Raw genomic sequence first — 21,240 nt, forward strand, 5'->3', positions numbered from 1 at the left:
AGAGAGAGAGAGAGAATGAAAACTTCTAGAATTCTTAGGAATCTAGGATGGTTCCATATTTGGAAACAGTTTTTGCCAAAGAATCAGCCCCAAATAACCACAGAAATAGCTAAGAATCATAGACCTAAAACAGCTCCCAACTGTTTATGAGCATTTGAGATTTTAGCCTGACCAACTGAAATGATTGACTTGCTATCTAGAAGGAAGCCAGCTATTTCTTTAGAACACTGAGGTGTGGAAACAAAAGAAATGAAAAAGAAAATCATGAAAAGAAAAATAGCAAAATTAGAAGTCATGATCAACAGACACTTAATAGAGAAGAAAAGAACTAGTGGTAACAAGATAGAAGAGAAGGATCACAGGGGAGAGCAGATACCTCCCTGGTCCATGCAGAAGCACAGATCAACCCAACTTTGCAGGGAGAAAGACTGACTCCTCAGGAGCCTCCAAGGACACCAGTCCACTAGTCTGGCCGAGTGTTTGAAGGAAACCCCAGAAAGGGTGCTGGGAATAATGGGCAAAGGGTTAGGAGAAGGAGCTTGGGTTAGGTGCTAATGGGGAACCTTGGAAGAAGTGCAGTAAAAGGAAAGAAAAAAAAATGTCTTGTCTCTTCACAGACTTTGCACATCCTTTTCAGGGAGTCATCCATTCTTTGACCAGCCTGAATTCATAGCAGCTGCCATGTTTTGGGTTTGGCATTTCTCCCTCCTCTGCCCTACAAAACTTACTAATCCAGTTGCTACTCCCATTCCCGTCCCTATCTGACTCTGTCATCTGTGCTGACCCTCTAGCCTTTTTACCTGAGTCCATATCTTCTCTGTTAATCAGTCTTTTTCAAAGGCCTACCATCCAAGACATCCTCTTAACTCATACTACTACTATATGTTTTTCTTCAGCATTCTATCAATTCCTACCACTGAATAGCAAATTTGACAGTTCCAAATATGCTGAAGAAGGAAATAGTTGGGGAACCCTGAGTTTGATTTGGTGTACACTAAAGCAATATTTTACTAAAAATATTCACTTGTCAGAAAGAGTAAATGCAGCTACTAAAGATGATATCCTTGTAGTTCTATTATGTCTCACTGTGATCTAAGGATAGATCAGTTTTAAAACTTGACAGATTTTTCCCACCAGATTGTATCTCAAAAGTAACTCTTCAATGTCTCCTTTACCTCCCACCTGTCCCTAATAAAGCACTCACATTTAATTAGGAAATGAAAATAATATCCATTGGTGGAAGCAAGAATTGATGTTTAGTTAGAGCAAGGGAGAAAATGGCCAGGAAGTCCCTTACTCTTAGAACAAGCTTTACTGCATTTTTTTTTTAAAGCAATAGGGGTTAAGTAACTTGCTCAAGGTTACACGGCCAGTTATTTCTGGGTGTGGTGCTGAGTATCTGAGCCCAGATTTGATCCAGGTCATCCCAACACTGGAGCCGGTGCTCTTACTCGCTGAGCCACCTGGCTGCCCCTAAGCTTTACTGCATTTTTAATGAGGTCCACCACAAGAGAGCATTTAAAGTATGAGATCCCTTATATAAAGACTATTGCTGCATAATTGCCCTTGTATTTGAAATTGACGCTGTCACTTGTGTTTCTACCTTTTGTTTGACTCAAAACCCAATGTGACCTGAAATCCTTTCTACACTGATCCTATATGTAGCTTGTTATCAAATGCCAGTATTAGAATGCTATAAATAGGAAGGCTTACAGAAGAAATGTGGAGGGCCTAGGAAAGCTTTTTCAAGTGAGATTGACTAGAAAAGAGGTTTATAAAAAACATATCCCTTCACAAATTGAATAGACAACATTTTTGGCAGCTTCCCTCTTCATCCTCATTCTCCCCTCCCCCCCAAAAAAAACACTTTTCTATTTTTTCCAAGGCTGGTGCATACACACACACATACCCACACACCCACACACACACAAATACAAGATATGGTTGTCCTTTGAGGTTTCAATGAATCAACAAGTATTATCTGTCTTAGACCATGTTTAATATTGTTTGGGAATATAAACATGAAATGTGGCTTTTGCTCTTCAAAATTTTATACCTTAAGAAATTAAGCTTAATTTATAGAACTTCTTGTAAAATCAGAGGAGAAAAAGTCAAGAACTTTAAGATATATTACTTTAAAGTCAACCACCCAGTTTCCAACCCATTTAATTCCCTTATATGTAATTTCCATTTTTATTCTTTTTAAAAATGTAGACAAATATACTTTTTCTTATTTGTTTAAGACTTTGTAATTTTCCATTTTTAGCTAAACATTTTTATTGATTCCTTTTCTTTTTATATCATAGCAATTTCCAGATACAGCCCCATCTACTCATTGAACCCTCCCTGGTAATAAAAAGTTAAACATTGTCACCTCGCAAGTGACTTCCTCTGATCACATGCTTTAGTTTTTCCTACCTTTGCTTAAAGGGAGGTACATTTTTCTTATCAGGACCAACTTTAATCATTGCAGTTACTCAGAATTTGAAGTTGTTTTAGTGTTCTATTCATTTATATTAATACAGTCACTATGTATGTTCTCTTGGTTCCATAAGCTTCTCTGCATTAGTACCTACCAGGTTTGCCATGTGTTTCTGAATTCCTTATATTCATTTTTAAGGTAAAGTAACCATCATATGGATTGTATTCATATACCTTCACTTGTTCAGCCATTCCCCAATCAGTAGGTACCTACTTTGTTTCCAGTTTTTTATCACCACAAAAGCGTTGTTAGGAATATTTTAGTAATGGTAATATTTTGGCGGCCTTTTCTGTCATTAGCATCCTAAGGATATATGCCCAGTAGTGGACAACCCCTGGGCTCTGAACATTTTAGTGACTTTTTTCTGACATAATTGCAAATTGTTTTCCAGAATAGCTAGACCAATTCACATCTCTCTCAACTATGTATTGGTTTGTTCATTTTCCCATGGTTCCCCCAACATAGAATGTTTCTATTTGTTATCAACTCTGCCATTTTGCTGGTTATGTGTGAAGGCCTCAGAGTTTTAATTTGCATTTCTCTTGTTAATGATATGAAGAAATACAGTTGTTAGTTTACAATTAATTTGAAAATTGTTAGTTAAAAAAATGAAACTAGAAATTAAGCTTAATTACAGTAGTCAAATAGCTACAGAGAAGAGTTGACAAAATACATCTTCCTCTCTTCAATGCAGAGGTGGGGGATATGGCATAATTGCATTGTCAGACATGGTTGATATTTTGGTTGTTTGCTGAACTCCTTATTCTTTAAAATTTTTGTTTAAAGGAATGAATTGCTATTCCGGAGGGAAGTATTGTGTTCAGAAATGAATTACTATAAAAATTCTTTTTTTTTTTTTGCTTTTTGGAGGAGGGGCAGGGCAATTGGGGTTAAGTGATTTGCCCAAGGTCACACAGCTAGTAAGTGTTAAGTGTCTGAGACCACATTTGAACTCTGGTCCTCCAGATTTCAGGGCCAGTGTTATATTCACTGCACTACCTAGCTGCCCCCCAAAATACAGTATTTTTAAAGGGAAAAACTTTAAGTTGGAGAATATTTTTATTAATAAAGTATGTATTGGGGAATGACTCCGGATCATTTACTTGTGCAGATTCCCTTAAAATGGTGTCCTGAAAAGTTATGGTGCAGCTAAAGATTTACAAAAGAGATAATTTTTAAGTTTCTTACATTTTTAAAAATTTTGAATATTGAAATTTTAATGTTATCGAGATAGGGTATATTGTCATTATCTGGGTTCTGCATAACAGTTTCTATATGACCCTTCCTCAGGCCATCAGATCTGTAGAGGAGATCCTCTTGCTTGGCCACCTCAGTCACCTGCTCTATCTCCCATTAAGCTTTTTCTTGTGGAATCTTGATGTTATGGAAGCATCAAAGCCTTATTCTTTGGATGATCCTAAGGCTAAAATTATAAATGCAATTCTTTCAGTCACTGAGAGGCAGCTGATGAAAGTTTTTACACAGTTCAAAAATCAACTAGAGAACCAGTGGTTATGTTGAATGAATTTTAATTTTAAAAAAGCAATATTTTGCAAGTTTAAGTAATTAACCATTAATATATTGTTTGTAGAATTTATACTTTGGGGGAAAGCTAGGTGGTGCAGTAAATAGAGCACTGGCCCTGGAGTCAGGAAGACCTGAGTTCAATTCCAGCCTCAGACACTTGACACTAGCTGTGTGACCCTGAGCAAGTCTCATGACCCCAATTGCCTTGCCAAAAAAAAAAAAAGGAATTTATACTTTTCATGTTATTAAAGCTTAACATTACACTAAGACTTGTGGGATACCCTGTAAATGTCATATAGCAATTTTTACCAGATGTATTTGATACAAAGATATGCTTCCCAGTTGATAGTTTCTCATATTAACATTGTTACATTTATTTTATTCTTTAAAAACATTTTAATTAATATGCCATATAAAGGTAATTAATATCTTGTTTGGTTAATAATTCTTTCGCTAGCATTAATAGTTAAAGGTATCACTTTCCACTCTCAATTTTTAAAAATTATGTGACATTTTATATTTGGCTTTTAGCTATTCAGAACTTATCATGACATGATAAGTTAATAAGCAACATATACCATGGCATGTAATTTTAGTTTCAAAAGCAATGTGGGTGAATAATTTACAATGTATTAGTAAAATAATATAATAATGAGATGCTGATCTAAACCCATTTTCTGCCAAACATCTTTAGAATTTTCTCAACAGCTCTTGTCAAATAGGGAATCCTCACAATAGTTTATATTCTTGGATTAGTTCCATTGATTCTTGCTCTGGTTTTCCATCTAAAGGAGCATTTGTATCTTAATGTGTCTAAATTTAACTTATTCTAATAAGTTAATTTTAATTTAATTTGTATCTAAATTTAATCTGCTCTTCCATATCTTTCTCTACTAAACCCCTCCTTATATAGGGGCTTAAAGGTGCTACTGTGTCTATTTTGTATGGAACAAAAAGGTTTTTCACCCACTAAGAGTAGGCTTATGAGGCTATAGAAAAGGAACCATTTGTCACACAAAATGAAGCCCAATATTTTCTTTTCATGGTAAACATTTAGATGGGTCTGTTTCCTAATGCTAAATTAGATAATATATGTAAAATATTTTGCAAACCTGAAAATGCTATATAAATGTAGGTTATTATTATTTTCCATTCTTCTACATTTGTCTCATTCTGATGTCAGTTTTCCTCACCCAGGGCCACAATTCTAGAATCTGTTATTTTATACTATTTGTAAAGCCATGTATGATAATGGAGGAAATTGGAGAATAATAGTCAAAGTCATTTTCCTCAAGGAATTTTTTACTGTAATTAGTGGTAGAAAATAAAAACAAAGGGCAAAATTTAAGAATAAGTCAGTCAGTCAGTGAATATTTATTAAATGCTAACTATGTACCAGGCCCTCTGTTAAGCACTGGGGATACAAACACAAATAAAAACAAGGATAGTCCCTGACCTCAAGGAGCTTACAATTTAATGGAGGAATACAATATACAAAAGTAAGCTGGGGGCAGAAGGGGAGGATATGTCCTAAGCAGAAGGGCATGATGGATTAGTTCGAAGTCCAAGTATAAAAGCAGTGTAGCTGGTAGAAAATGGGGAGAAGCCTGTCCTAAATACCTCCTTAAAAAAAGATCCTGGAGCCCATGGTCCTGCCTTCAGTCAGAGGCTTCAATCAGAGGGTCAGAGAGAGGGTACTGAAATTTGAGTACCAGGTAAATTCAACTTTAAAAGCAATGCACAGATTATTGCAAATTAAAATGGTATAAATTGTACATAAGGAATTTAAGAAGAATTCAAGAATATATAAACAGAGTAGGACAGTATTTGGGCCCATTTTAAATCTGATTAATATGTCCATCATTAATTTTATGCCACTATGGAAAAAGAAAATCCATAGATAATGACTTTATAGCTTGTGGACATTGTTTCACTCACAATAGCACATAGTAAGTACTTAATAAATACATCCTTACTTAACTTTTTCTTGTTTATGTTTAACTTAATTTTTGGAAATTCTTATACTTAATTTGGCATCTTCTTTTTCTGCTTTCCAACTGTATTTATCATTTACTGTTGCCCAGAAACTTAATTTTAATATTCCGTTAATCCATATTGCTTTTTTAAATTAAAATTATACACCATGATATATATTGCTTGTTAACTGAAGAATATTTGTAACTCATTTTTTAAATAGGATTTTCAAAAAAATGAACTTGTAATTTGTAAAAATTTTTGCTGGACATTTTTAAATATTAAGATGATAAAATTTATTTTGTAAAAAATACTTATGCTTTGTAAGACAAAGGAGGGTGTTTATAGAGAACTATTATAAATATCTACCACTTATAGCTTATTTTTAGTGTTGTTTCTTATTTTGTTGCTTATAACTTAGGCTTTATGCTTTAGACTGCAAACCTCCTAAAACACCAGGATTATGCCTGAGCTGTTTCCCAGTTTGCTCAACAAGGCTGTGCTCCTCTTGGACTAAATTTTTTTTAAGCTGATGTGATTGGTATCGGGAGCTCCCCCTGAGGTGCTCTCTCCTCCAGTGAATAGCAGTGATTGCTCCACAACTTCAGATCTTAGAGCTTGGCCTGGGATGATAAGACTTTGCCCTAGTGCAACACCACAGGGATCCCCAGGAGGCAGGCTCCCTATCCACTACACCACTATCAATGGCTCGTCCACCTTTGCTGTCCTGATTCATCCAACTCTCCCCTTTGGCTCCAAGAAGCCAAAAAGCGGCCACACCCCCGTAAAACAGGTTGACAGTAACCAACCAGTGCTAGCTGTTGGTGAGTTAGGAAAATGACTTCCCCAAGCATGTAAAGACTCACCAGTGGAACAGGCAGATGAGAACAATTTGTTCCAGCAGCCACAAAGGCAGCTAAAGCAGGTGCTGTGGAGGCTTTGAGCCTGATCAGACATGGAAGATGCCAAGGGCATCTCCTGCATCCCAGGCCTTCGCCAGGCATCCTGACTTTTGTCTTGCCACTGGACTTGGATGATTCTGAAAGAGAGGGTGAGGGTGATGCCTCTTTTAAATCCAATTCACTTGCAGGTCAAGACATCACCCTGTGATATTGTTTGTCCTCTTTGGAAACAAAGGGAAAAAAAAACAACCAAAGGCTAAATACTGTTGATTAAATGGTAATCTAAAATCTATACAAAATTATCCAAGTAACTCAAGTCAAACACCTGCTTTTCTCTACCACAGATAGATTAAACTACCACTTTAGCAATCCCTGTATATAGTATTTGAGGGTCATGAAAGGAGACAGCTCCCCCAGCTAGAAAGTGAGTGTTTCTGGAGACAGTTTCTTAGAAGTGAGTTAAAGGCTCTCTGCAAAATGTATCTGACCCTGAATTTGCCAGTTCTGTACTTTGATACTGAAAATTCTTTTTCATTGTATCTCATAGAAAGAACAGTATTATTGTTTGAAAATCTGTAAAAAAAAAAAAACATTAATCCAGTGAATTAATTTAATTTAATTAATTTACTTTAAATTCGGTAAAGAATTCCAGTTTGGCATTTGTCTTGAGATCTGTGTGATCTTGCAAAAGTCAAAGAAAATAGGGATGTCAGTGTCAATGTTACTAACAAGGTTGTTGTAAGGGGCAGGTAATAAAAATTATAAAGCACTTTATGTCTTACAAATACTCATAAGTTAAAATATTTAGCATTTCTATTCTTTGGCATCTGCAAGTGGACAGTATTCTGAGTGCATCACTGTGACACCTAATGGACAAATCAATTACAGATTGTCAGCTAGCTCTCTAAAACCTAAAAAGGCAAATTCTCAGTACACAAAATTCACACTTTCCAAACAGGCCCATATTTAAATAATATGTGCAGGAATCTATATACGCCCTGTGCATATAATCATTGAACATTCATAAGCTTCTATTTTAACATTAGTTTTCAAAGCATATGCCAGTAACAAGATTGATGTGATTGATGTCAGACTAGTATTTTATAACTTAGAACATAATAAAAATTAGGAAACTTTTAAACTCTTCTTTTATTAAAGTTGACATAGGCAAAAAATTGTCTGGGAGTGAGGATTAAATGCTGTGCATTGTTAACAGGTAGATGAATCCAAGGTACGACAACTTACTAAAATATAACGATTTATTATGTACCAGATTCTCATCCTTTTTTGGCATAGGTTCTAGAGCAGAGGTGGGGAACCTGCAGCCTCGAGGTCAAAAGTGACCCTCTAGGTCGTCAAGCGCAGCCCTTTGACTCCAAACTTCACAGAACAAATCCCCTTAATAAAAGGATTTGTCCCCTAAAACTTGGACTTAGTCAAAGGGCAGCACCCAAGGACCTTGGAGGCCACATGTGGCCTCAAGGCTGCAGGTTCTCCACCCCTCTTCTGGAGGTTCTCCAGCATTTGAACCTAGAGGGACAGAGAGAACTACTCCCCCACTCCTGTGTGTTCCAGCTTTTGTATTTCAGTTTCTCTCCTCTTACCTTTCTCCCCTTCCTCTTCCAATGCCTGCCTCTGGAAATGTCTGTGTCTCTTCTGTCTGTGCAGTATAAGGTGTTACCAATGTTCTTCTGGTCTTGGACCCTAAATCCCACCTCCCACACTTGCTATGTGCCTGAGCAAGTTACTTAATATGTTTGTTAGTTTCTTCAACATAAAATAGGCATAATAAAAGCATCTACCGCAAAGGATTGTTGTAAAGATCAAATGAGATGCTTGAAGATGTGTATTTCTGAATTCAGTTTTCTAAATTGTTTTTAACCTAGATATTTTGATAGGTCATCAGTGATATAAATAAGAAGTCAGTTTAATTTTATCAGTTTAATTGGATTGTCCGGATTTACTGACTAGTCGCTGGTTTGTTCACATGATTGTTTAGCAGTGTCACTAAAGACTGTAAACAGAGCAATATCCTGAGTGTAGAAGAATGGGTGCTTCCCTCCCCATTTTGCATGGAACAGCATGAATGCTTATTCTGTTATGTCCTACTGAAGTGGCAAAATGACTATAGGAAAGAAAAAGTGTGAGAGAATGCCCTCCCCTATCACTCAAAAGAGAAAAAAAAAGGTTATGTAGATTATTCAAGATGATGCAACCAACCTTATTTTAAAATGTGTATTTATCAGATCACAATACATAAGCAACCATTTCCTTGTGCCTTTTTGTACACGTTTTCACCTTCCTTTTCCTTTCTTACACAGTACTGATTTTGTTATATTTCAGTGGGTGTTTTAGGAATTTAGTTGAACTACTTTGGCCAATAGTAGAGGGCAGTTAGAAGGAATTGCTGCTGCCTGTTAATGATCAGAGCAGAAGGCGGCTGAAATCTCTTTTCCCTTTCACCCCCTTCCTCCTTCCTTCATCCTTGTTCTTAGCAAGTGATAAATGCTCTGCCAAAAGTGGGGGGGTATGTCACTCTTCACAGTAAACATGGGGACATTCAGCAATTTATTCATTTAATTTGCATGCTATAGGGATGCTGGGACAACATTGTACTATGCTGTGTTGTATATTATATGTCATTTACTGTGAAGAATTTAATTGTAACCCGATTGGTACCTCACTGTTACTAGTGATTTCTTGAACAGGAGCCTGAAATCCTATATCCATAGTCTCTGTGTAAAAAGTCAGTACATTTAAAAATCACAGGAATTAAAACCCTTTTGAAGACTCTTAATTGGCTTTCATTTTTATTTTAATATAGCAGATTGACCCATAAATTGAAAGACATACCTTAATACATTTTAGTTGTTTGTGAAATTGGACCAAATTAGTCAACTACTTAAAAAGGTATTGTGGAACAAACCAGGCAATCATGAAATTTACTTATATTCACTCTGCACTCTGTAAACCTGACATCAGTTGTAACTAATTGTTTAAACACCTACTGGCTGGGATTCTTTTCATCAAAATGGTTTATCACCCAGCACATAGTAGGTGATTAATGAACTATTTAAAATTCATTTTCAATGCTGATTGGTCCATTTATAAAATAGATCTTGTTTAGATTAACTATAAATGATTGGAAGATCCTTAAATACTTTTGATGTAATAAATTTGATGTTTTCATAGTTGTGTTCCTTGTTGAGGGATCTAACTCCTGCTTTGTTTTTTCTTTTTAGTATTGTTTTGCTAAACCATACTAAATTATCCTTGAAAAAGAGGCAGTCTGGTGTAGTGAATAGCCTTATAGTGACTAGCCTTATAGTCAGGCAGGCCTGCTGAGTTCAAACTCTACCTCCTAATGTATCTGATCTTTATGAACATAGAATGTCGTTTAGCCTCTCGGTGCTCTAGGCACATCTCTAGAAGTTACATATTGTGGCATGCCTACAACAGTGAAGGGAGGTTTCCTATATGTGCAAGTTCCCTCTACATGTACAATCACAGATCCAGGCCAAAAATAAATTTCAAAAATAGTCTTATAAACAAGCATAGTGCAAGTAGATTATCCAATCTACCAATTATCTAAATATAATATAGAATAAAATATTATAAAAATATTATGATACTCAACCTCAGGTACTTAATTAAAGATTTCCATTTGCTGGTTTGTTTAAATTGCAATTTCTACTGGCAGATTTTGATTATTATTCATTCTTTTGTTTCAGTTACAAATTATAATAATGTGGTAGAAACAAATTCGGATTCAGATGATGAAGACAAACTACATATTGTGGAAGAAGAAAGTGTTACTGATGCAGGGGATTGTGATGCTAGTGTGCCAGAAGATGATTTGCCAACAGACCAGACAGTGTTACCAGAAAGCCATGAACAGGAAGGAAGTGCCAGCAGTTGCTGGGAAGATGATGGTATGTTTATTCATTTAATTTGCATGCTATAGGGATGTTGAGTCTTGATTTTTTGTAATTGAAATTGTATGAATGAAAAGTTTAAAATGACCAGCAAAAAATTTTTAACAACTAATAAGCAGAAAGATTATTATCTTACCTATCATATTACTCTAAGATACTTGCAGATCATTAGTGGTAAGTGCTATTTTTCACTTTCTGAAAACTGAATAAGAATTGGAGTCAAGAAGTTATATCAGCCATTTGTCATAGTAATTACAATATGTTGGTTGTTAGCAACCTTTTTCTCTTAAGAAATTCAAGATCACAGACTCTTACAATTGGAAGGGACTTAAAAGGCTATATAGTCTGCTCTATTCTTGACCAAGAGTCACTTCTTTAGTATCTCTAATAAATGGGCATGAAGCTTTCATTTGAAGATAGCTAGTGAAGGGAAATCTTCTCTTTCCTGAGACAACCCATTCCACTTTCAATAGCCCTAATTGTCGAGAAGCCTACATTTATCTCAAAGCATTTCATATGAGCTGGTGTGCTATTTTGAAACAATTTAGACCTAAGTCTCGTTTCACACAAGACGCTATACAAAATATGTATAAAGTATACCCAGTTTATAGTAATCACATTTCTCAATGTATCAAACCATCCATTATACCAAAGTCTAACATGTAGAAATTGATCATCCAGGGAAATATTATTTTCATTATAAAAATTTCTCTTTGCAAGAGAATTCATCTTGTTATTCTTTTAGATATTAAGCTATCCTAGTACACTTAAAATGAAATTCATTTTCTAAAACTTTTTACATAGTTTTCATGAAGAAATATTATATATCATGAAGTGTACTTGCCTTTAGAATCCAGAATATGTTTAAATGATTTTTTTTGCATTTTCATACACTCTAAAATTTTAATGAAACATTACACACTAGTGGCAAATAGAAGAAGCACCAGGAATCAAAAGACCTGGGTTTTCGTGCCTGCTTTCAAAAAAAGATGACTCTGTAACTTCAAGGAAACTGTTTTAACTTCTATGGGACTTGATTTCCTTGTAAGTAGACTTGAGAGACTTGACCTGAATGATCTCCAAAGCTTTCTTCTGTTCTACAGTTTGTGATGCCTTCATCATTAATTGAAGTGAATGAGGTGGCCTTTTGTGCCAGGACTTGAACAGAAACAGGCTGAAGAGGAATCAGGATCTGGAATGTAGCCAGGAGAGAGATAGACATGTATATATCATAAATGAAATGATCTGCTAGTCGAATCCTGGGTAGGTCAGTGGGCAGGATGCTGGCCGTGGTGCTGAATCAGCTGAGCCCATGACTGTTTTGATAGCTGAGTTCTTAGGGAGGGTACATTTTTCAGCACATCTTGATAACAACTAAAACCAGAATCTCCTATAAAGCTCAGCAAGGGAACCTGGATAGTTATCATATGTGGTAGCACCCAACACCATCATCTCAGCATGCAGAGGGATTTCTTCCTGAATAGGAACACTGAGAACTGAAATAAGTATGCCTTTTCCAGACCTGGCCAAATCCTTGTGTTACACTTCTGGTCTTTCTAGGTCTCTAAGGGGAACAATGCTGGAGGGAAGCAGGACGTAGTCATTGATTAGTGCTTAGCTTGGCTCTCAGACCAGTCTTTTCTTATATGTTCCTATTTAGTTACAATACTCTGATTTTCTATCTTTATCAGTTAATAGAGGGAATTAGAAGGAGACACATCAGTCACCAGTAGCAAATAAAAGTTGAAGTAGAGGAGGTCATCCACGAACACCAGAGGTATCCAAGTTACAGATCCCAAGTGGCAGAACCAGTGCTCCTTTTGAGCCAAGACCTTCTAGAGCCAGAGGGTCCTGATATGCTTCCTGCCAGAAATGGTGTTTGAATGTGGGTTAGCACTGGGGAATAAAAAGCAAATCTTTTCAGAGCCACAGTTAGTCAGTGAAAAAAATAAACCAATAGGCCTTTGACTCAGGCTGTTTTCAGTTTCTTAAAAGGACAAATAAAGGTGACTGTTGAGAATATCTTGAAAAAATTCTAAGTTATGAATGTCACGGTTCTAGATTGTACATCTAATTCAAAAACTGTATTAACAGAGTCACTGAGCATTCATTAAGTACCTACTATTTACCAGTCACTTTGCTAGGTGTTAGAGGTTCAGAAAAGAATAGAACAATCTCTACTTTCAAAGACCTTCTGTTTTTTGGATTTTATATTTTTGTTACTATTTAATAGATCAAAATATGGGGAATGGATAATAATTGAATACTCTCTAAGGGACAATTCAACATCCAGGCACATATAATTGAAATTCATGATTGAACCAAAGGTCCACTTGGGGTATCCTCAGGGCTGTAGTTCTGTACCTAATGAGACTACTGAGAATTTCTGTGGCTTCAAAATGAAAGGAGTATCTCTCCCAGCCCTAGAGGGCTTCCTTCTGCCTGGCTCAGTGCCAGAGATTCTAGGAAGATTGAGAAATCTTCTGAATTTAGTCAGGCCTCCAGAGTTCAAGGCATATAGAGGATGACTTCAAAGAGGACAGCGATCTTGTCTGTAGCTGTCTTGTCCTGAAGCTTGGGGTCACTGCCATAAGCCTCTCCTGTGCATGGCACTCTATTTCAATGGATATGTCACCTCGATGACACTTAGACTCCCTCTTGCAGCACAGATTGCCACCTCTTTACTCCTCCTGTGTGAGCCTGGTCCATGTCCTCCCATCACACAGCATATTTGGAGGCCTTCCTTCAAGATTTTTTTAATTCCATAGGTAGCAGTGCATGGAAGGGAGGGAGGGAATAAACATTTATTAAGTGCCTACTGTGTGTCAAGCACTGTGCTGAGCACTTTACACATATCACCTCATTTGATCCTCACAACAGCCCTCAGAGATAGGGGCCAGCATTATCCCCATTTTACAATTGAGGAAATAGACAAACAGAGTTTTAGTGACTTGCCCAAGGTTACGCAGCTAATAAGTATCTGAGGTAGAATTTGAACTCAGGTCTTCCTGACTTCAGGCCCAGTATGCCATCCAGTGAGCCACCTCAGTGCCTTCATAGTACAGTACTCAAGCTCTTCATCTGTTATCTTCTTGTTCCCACTGTATGACCAGCCTATCACTTTTTTCAAATCATACATTTTCTGGATAATACATTTTGTCACTTCTTGCATATGAGTAGTTATTCATACTATATAAGCCTACTTACCCTATCATGAATACCCCCACTGTCCTTTTGGTGATCTGCAGATTTCAAATCCTTAGAGGTTGTAGTGTTACATGATTTATTAACATTTTAGCATTTACAGAAGAATATTGTTGTTAAAAATGAATTTTTGTGCCAGAAAGCCATTTAGGGCTTTTGAAAATGCCTTACAGATTCCCCACTACAGTGCAGCCTGCTCTAATCCTCCTAGTCAGTTCTGGACCCATATCATTATCCATCCACTGTTCCTTTCCAAGGGCATATTACTAACAGACTCAGTCAACTGCCCATTTAACTGCATGTCATTGTTTTAACCTAGATACCATGGACTCACAGTGATAGATTTCAAGAGGTCTGTAAAACTGGATAGAAAATATACATTTCCATTTCAATATAATTGTTTTCGTTTATAATCCTATGTGTGTCATTTTATGCATTTAAAAACATTCTGCGTAGGGTTCATAGGCTTCACCAGACTGCCAAATGACTTTACAACATAAAAAAGTTAAGAAATTCTTTGTACATTTGTTTTCCTACTGTGTGGATTGTTAGGCATATCTTTTCTGAGCAGTGTTGGAATTTGTTGATAAGGTCAGCATTCTGGGGCTTGATTTGATTCAAGCCCAATATCTTCTGTAATCAGGAGCATCTGAAAGACCTCGTCATCTATAATGAACCTTTACTTTGGCTGTACTTGGCACAGAATGTTCACTGTGAGAATGACAAATGCCTCTACCTCCCTGGCTCATCTTTCTTTTGATAATGATGACATCATTGAACAAAGCTACCTCAGTTTAGGCATCAGGGAATCTTGGATGATCTAAATATTTTTGTAGGAAACAACTATTTGAAGAAGAGTTCCTGAAGATTGATTGTGCCCTGCTGAGTCAAGTGCTTTTTAAGATTTCATTAGACAATAAATGCAGCAGATGACAGCAACTTTTAGTCAGTTTTGTGATTGTAAAGATGTGGTCTGCTTAAGAGAATCACTTGTGAAAGCCTGCCTCTTCCCCTTTCATGTGGACAGATGTTTCTCATACAGATTTTGTAGACATAAGAATTAGATGTGTAGTGGGTTACTAGCTATTAATTGATGTCTGCTTAGTTGCCTTTTTTGGTCATGGCGCTGTCCAAAATGTTTTTCCTCATGTTTAATAAATATTTTAAAACTCATTCCCCTCCCTAGTGCTTTTCAGATAGTCACTCCTAGCATGACTTTCTTTGTGCACTTCAGTGGTCTTTGTCTCCTTTAGCGCCATTTCTACTCCTTCATTGTATACTGAAGTATCAAGAGTCCAGTGATAAGAATGGCCTGCTACATGAATGCTAAAACATCTGCTTCATTTGGGGCTCTTATCCCTCCCTTTTCATCTATAGAGACACTTGAGATGATCTGGATTAGTTCAATCTTGTACTCTGGGTTTGCAGACTAGATTTCTGCTCTACCACTCTTTACTTCTTTTTGAAACAATACTGTTCATATTATTACCACCTTCATAACATTTTTATTGATCTCTTGGTTTTTCTATTACATTTATTTCCAAACATATCCTTCCCCACTCAATATCCATTGAGCTTTCTGTTATGACAACTTTTTTATAACAGTTGAACAGAACCATCAGTATACTTTAACTATATGTGACAGTGTCTGCAGCATGCCACACCTGCTGTCTTCTGCCTCTAACAAATATAGGGAGGTATTTTCTCCTCTTTTTCCTAGGGCTATGTTTGATCCTTATAATTACATTGCATTCAGTTTTGGTTGTTAGTTTTCTTTCTTTACCTATTCATTTATTTGTTTGTTTAGGTTTACATTGCTGTCATCATGTACATTGTTTTCCTGGTTCTACTTACTTCAGTTGCATCAGTTCATATAAATTCTTCCTTGTTTATTTGAATTTCTCATATTCATTTCTTAGGACACATCAAGATTCAGTTGTATTCTCCATAATATTTTGCAAATAAAATCATAGTCAGTTTATGGTATCTTTAGCCAAATACCATATCTCTCCATAGGACAAGAAGAGTGTTTGCTGACTGAAATGTTTCTGGGCTTTTTTGACTTTCTTATTGCAATGATAACTTTATATTGATTCATTTTCCATGGGAAATCATTAAAGTCTCTGTTAATGTCATTTCCCATATCTCAGTTTTAGTAGCATGTTTGAATATGCCTGATTTTTTATATAATAAATGTATACAGCTTCTCAGATTTAACTTTCCTTGTTTTAATTTTCATTTTTGTTCTAATTGGTCAGTGGTCTAGGTAAATGACAATTCATTCAGAAATTTTCCCACATCCATAGCTAACTATTTTCTGTCTAATATATACTAAATTTCATTGCTTGGTATGATTATTGCTGCTTGCCATACCTAATGCCTTCTAACATTGTTTTCCTTTTTTAAAAAAAAATTATTTATTTTTAGTTTTCAATATTCATTTCCATGAGATTGTGACTTACATTTTTTTCTCCCTGTCTTTCCCCTACCCCCCACCCCAAAATAGCAAGCCTACAGAATACCCCTTCCCCCAATCTGTTCTCTCTTATAAATCCTCCTCCATCACCCCCTAGTTTTCTGGTAGGGCAAGATGGATTTCTATACCCCAGCGCCTATATCTCTTATTTCCCAGTTGCATGTAAAAAAACAATTTTTTAAACATTTGTTTTTAAAACTTTGATTTCCAGATTCTTTCCCTTCTTCCCTCCTCACCCACCCCCACTGGGAAGATAAGCAATTCAATATAGGTTGTACATGTGTAGTTACCCAAATCATTTCCATAGTAGTTATATTGTGAAAGACTAACTATATTTCCCTTCATCCTATCCCACCCCCCACTTATTCTGTTTTCTCCTTTGACCCTATCCGTTTTCAAAAATGTTTGCTTCTAACTACCCTCTCCCCCAATATGCCCTCCCTTCTATCATCCTCCCTCTTATCCTCCACCCCCCTATTTTCCTATAGGGCAAGATACCCAATTGAGTATGTATGTTATTCCCTCCTTAAGCCAAATTCAGTGAGAATCAGGTTGTCCCATTCCCTTTCACCTTTCTGCTCTTCCCCTCCATTGTAACAGTTTTCTCTTGTCTCTTTTATATGAGATAACTTACCCTAATCTATCTCTCCCTTTCTCCTCCCAATAAATTCCTCTCTCACCTCTTAATTTTATTTTTTAGATATCATCCCTTCATACTCAACTCATCCTATGCCCTCTATATATACATAAACATACATATGCCCACACTCACATATATATTCAAATACATATACACCCTCCTATACATACACATATATGTGTAAATATGTGTATATATGTATGTGTGTATATATACATACATACACACACATATATAAATATATGTGTGTGTGTGTGTGTATATATATATTCCCTGAAACTATCCTCATACTGAGAAAAGTCTCATGAGTTAAAATTATCATTTTTCCATGTAGGAATGTAAATAGTTCAACTTTAATAAGTTCTTTATGATTTCTTTTTCCTGTTTACCTTCTCATGCTTCTTGTATATGAAAGTCAGATTTTCTCTTCAGCTCTGGTTTTTTCATCTAGAATGCTTGAAAATCCTCTATTTCATTGAATGACCATATTTTCCCCTATAGCATTATACTCAGTTTTGCTGGGTAGGTGATTCTTAGTTTTAGTCCTAGCTCCTTTGACCTCTGGAATATCATATTCCAAGCCCTTTGATCCCTTAATGTAGAAGCTGCTAGGTCTTGTGTTATCCTGATTATGTTTCTATAATACTCAAATTCTTTCTTCTTGACTGATTACAGTATTTTCTCCTTGACCTGGGAACTCTGGAACTTGGCTATAATATTCTTAGGAGTTTTCTTTTTGGGATCTTTTTCAAGAAGTGATCGGTGAATTCTTTCCATTTCTATTTTGCCCTCTGGTTCTAGAATATCAGGGCAATTTTGCTTGAAAATTTCTTGAAAGATGGTGTCTAGGCTCTTTTTTTATCATGGCTTTCAGGTAGTCCAGTAATTTTTAAATTATCTCCCCAAGTCAGTGGTTTTTCCAGTGAGATATTTCACATTGCCTTCTACTTTTTTTTCATTTGTTTGGATCTGTCTTATATCTGTTTTTTTTTCATTTGTTTGGATCTGTCTTATAGTATCTTGATTTCTTATAAAATCATTAGCTTCTAATTGCTCCAATCTAGTTTTGAAGGAGTCATTCTCTTCAGTGAGATTTTGAAATTCCTTTTCCATCTGGTCAATTCGGATTTTTAAGGCATTCTTCTTCTTACTAGCTTTTTGGGCCTCTTTTGCCATTTGAGTTAGTCTGTTTTTTAAGGTATTATTTTCTTCAGTGTGTTTTTGGGTCTCTTTGGTAGGCTGTTGACTCACTTTTCATGATTTTCTTGCATCATTCTCATTTCTCTTCCCAATTTTTCCTCCTGTTCTCTTACTTGATTTTCAAAATCCTTCCTGAGTTCTTCCATGGCCTGTAACCAATTCATATTTTTCTTGGCAGTTTTTGGTGCAGGAGTTCTGATTTGACTGTCTTCCTCCTGCTGCATACCTTGATCCTTTTTGTCCCCAGAAAAGGATTCTATGGTCTGTACTTCCTCTGCTTGCTCATATTGCCAGCCAATTGCTTGACTTTTGAGCTCTTTGCCATGGTAGGACTCTGCTTCCAGAATGGAGAGAGCTTTGTCCCAAATTGCTGGGGTTTTTGCAGTTGCCAGAGCTATTAGGGGGGTGCCCTCTCTATAGCCCCCACAAGCTCTGGCTCACTGGCCTCATACCCGAGGACCCCCACTCAAGGCTGCAATCCAGATCCAAGCAGGTTAAAGCAAGAGTAATTACCCTGTGAATGGTCACTTGGTCTCCCTATGATCTGCAGGCCAGGAGCTCCTGAGGCAGCCATGGGGCACAGATGCGGCCTCTCCTCCACTTCTCGCCCCAGGGGTAGAGGCTGGACCATGGTCTTCTGTCCCGCCCCGTTCCAACAGAGTCCACACTGACCTCTTACCTTGTCTTTGGCATTTATGGGTTGAAAAGGCTGGAAACTGCCACAGCTGCTGGTGATTCACTCTCTGAAGTCTCCTCTAGCCACTGCTGGTCAGGGCCACCTTGGGACTGGAACCATGCAGCTCACGCAGGACTGCACTCGGCTTCCAGCTCAGAGCTATAGACCCTTCCTATCCGCCTGCAAGGCTGACTTCAGCAGGAGATTTGTTTCTCTCTGTCACTTTATGGGTTCTGTAGCTCTAAAATTTGTTTAGAGTCATTTTTTTTACATGTATTGGAAGTGATTAGAGTGGGAGCTCACGCCAAGTTTGTGCTTCCACTCCACCATCTTGGCTCTGCCCCGCCTTCTAACTTCCTTATAGAAAATATTCACAATAAATAAGTATGAGGCTTTTGAATATCCCAGAATCTCAGTTGGAAGGACTTCATTCCCATATAAGAATTGAATGGTGTTTAATTAGCTCAGCCTCCACAAGTTTCAATAGCTGTGCTTCCTCATTTTTCATTATCCTTCATTGTGTGTATCTTACCACCTCTACTTTAATGTAATCAAGTAGCAGTGTATTTCATAGCTTGGGACCAAGTTCTTCCAAGAATTTATCTAACCTGTTTATCTTCTGCAATGGTGTCTGATCTGTAGTTATCTTCAGTCTTTGAGGTCATGATCATAATGAGAACTGCTAATGAACACTGTAATATGAGATGAACAAATGACCCATAAAATTATGTTTCTGATTGTCTTTGGTCACATAATGAAACCCACTCCTTTATTTACCTTTCCAAAGGGCACTTGTGTGTTCTCCTTCCATTTAGGTTATAACTTGCATTTATGTCTTCTGTCCTCATTTATAGCAAGAATGTTAAGGTTGATTTGGTTCAGTTCTTCCATATCAACTTGTTGACTGCTGGTCAGAAATGTCACATAGACAATGCCATGAGTAAATGCATATAGAGAGCCTAAAACTCTGTGATTCTGTGTGACTCCTGATCTTTTCCCACTTTGCCAGCATCCTTATGGAAGCAAAACAGGGTAGGGGGTACATAGGACTAATGAACCAGTTTGTATTTTCCCTTATTTCATGGGTTACCATGGCCCAGGCATTCATCTAGTGGTTGGTGATAAATTTTTCCAAACTTTGTTAGGCAGGTCCTTAGACAGTAGGCATTCTGTCACCAGGAATATACTCAAGGCCCTTCTGATTTAGAAGAACCTGCCACCACTTCACCCAGCTGACATAGACTTCATGAGCCTAGGGTCACCTGCACTCCACAGTGAGGTATTGAAGTAGGACTTTTGTGAAGAAAAGACTGCATATTAAATAGGATGGCCAGTAGCCTAAAATACTGTCACTGTTTTGAACTTCACAGGGAAACTAAGGCTTCTCGGAGAGTGGTTCTTTTCCTACTCATCAAACTATTAAAGGAAAACAGTATATTAGTATACAGTCAAAAGAAAAGTCAAGGTTTTTACTTGTAGAAATCTTTTTCTTACCTAATGATTATATCTAACATTTCTGTAGTTCTTTAAGGTTTGCAGGGGGTTTTACATGCATATATTATCTCATTTGATCCCCACAACAACACTATGAAGTAGGTGCCTTTTTTAGTCCCATTTTACAGAAGAGGAAACTTGAGTCCATAGAACTTAAGTGACTTGTCCAGGGACACACAACTGAGAAGTGTCTCGAGGAGGACTTGAACATACATCCTCTGGACTCAAAGCCCAGTTGTTCTATCTACTGTTTCACAAATGGAAAATGCCTCTGTGTCCATGAATGCTGATAATTCTTAGAGCTCAGAGATAAGACGACCTGATGGTAGCAAAAATAAATTAAATAAGAACCCATTTCCTCCTTGAGAATTTTGAAACAACAGTAGAAAATGTCTTGATCTCTTTACTGGTATAACTTATAGCACCTGAGAATAGAGAAAGTGAAAAGAGATTAGCACTTTGTCTCCCTTTCCCTCTTCCTTTCTCTCCTGTTGCTCCCTTCCTCCCCTCTCCTTCCCTTTATTTCCCCCCTCCCAAGATTTGCTCAGTAGACCACCTGGCCAGTGAACAACAACTCTTGGCTGTGTGGATGCTTGAACACTAAGTATTTAGATGAGCCAAAGACTCATAAAGCAATGGGACTTTGCATTGCTGAACTTAATGGGGCTGTATTACCTCTGCTGATTAGTTTTCTAAAGACCCAGACAGAAGCAGTAAACTCATCATTAGG

General features: G+C 37.0%; 1 protein-coding gene across 5 annotated transcripts in view; it reads left to right on the top strand.

The window, feature by feature from the left end:
* The window catches only part of ZEB1 (zinc finger E-box binding homeobox 1), a 552,334-nt gene that overhangs the window by 486,577 nt on the left and 44,517 nt on the right, over nt 1–21,240 (top strand). For all 5 annotated transcript variants that reach the window (XM_069086426.1, XM_069086431.1, XM_069086429.1 and 2 more), the window contains one exon: nt 10,617–10,817. In XM_069086426.1, coding sequence (XP_068942527.1) covers nt 10,617–10,817 — 201 coding nt within the window. The remainder of the gene's footprint in view (nt 1–10,616; nt 10,818–21,240) is intronic.

This window comes from Petaurus breviceps, unplaced genomic scaffold (genome assembly GCF_028583685.1).
Source record: "Petaurus breviceps papuanus isolate PSGF00001 unplaced genomic scaffold, PetGlider_PUasm1.0 178, whole genome shotgun sequence".
NCBI classification, from domain to species: domain Eukaryota; kingdom Metazoa; phylum Chordata; class Mammalia; order Diprotodontia; family Petauridae; genus Petaurus; species Petaurus breviceps.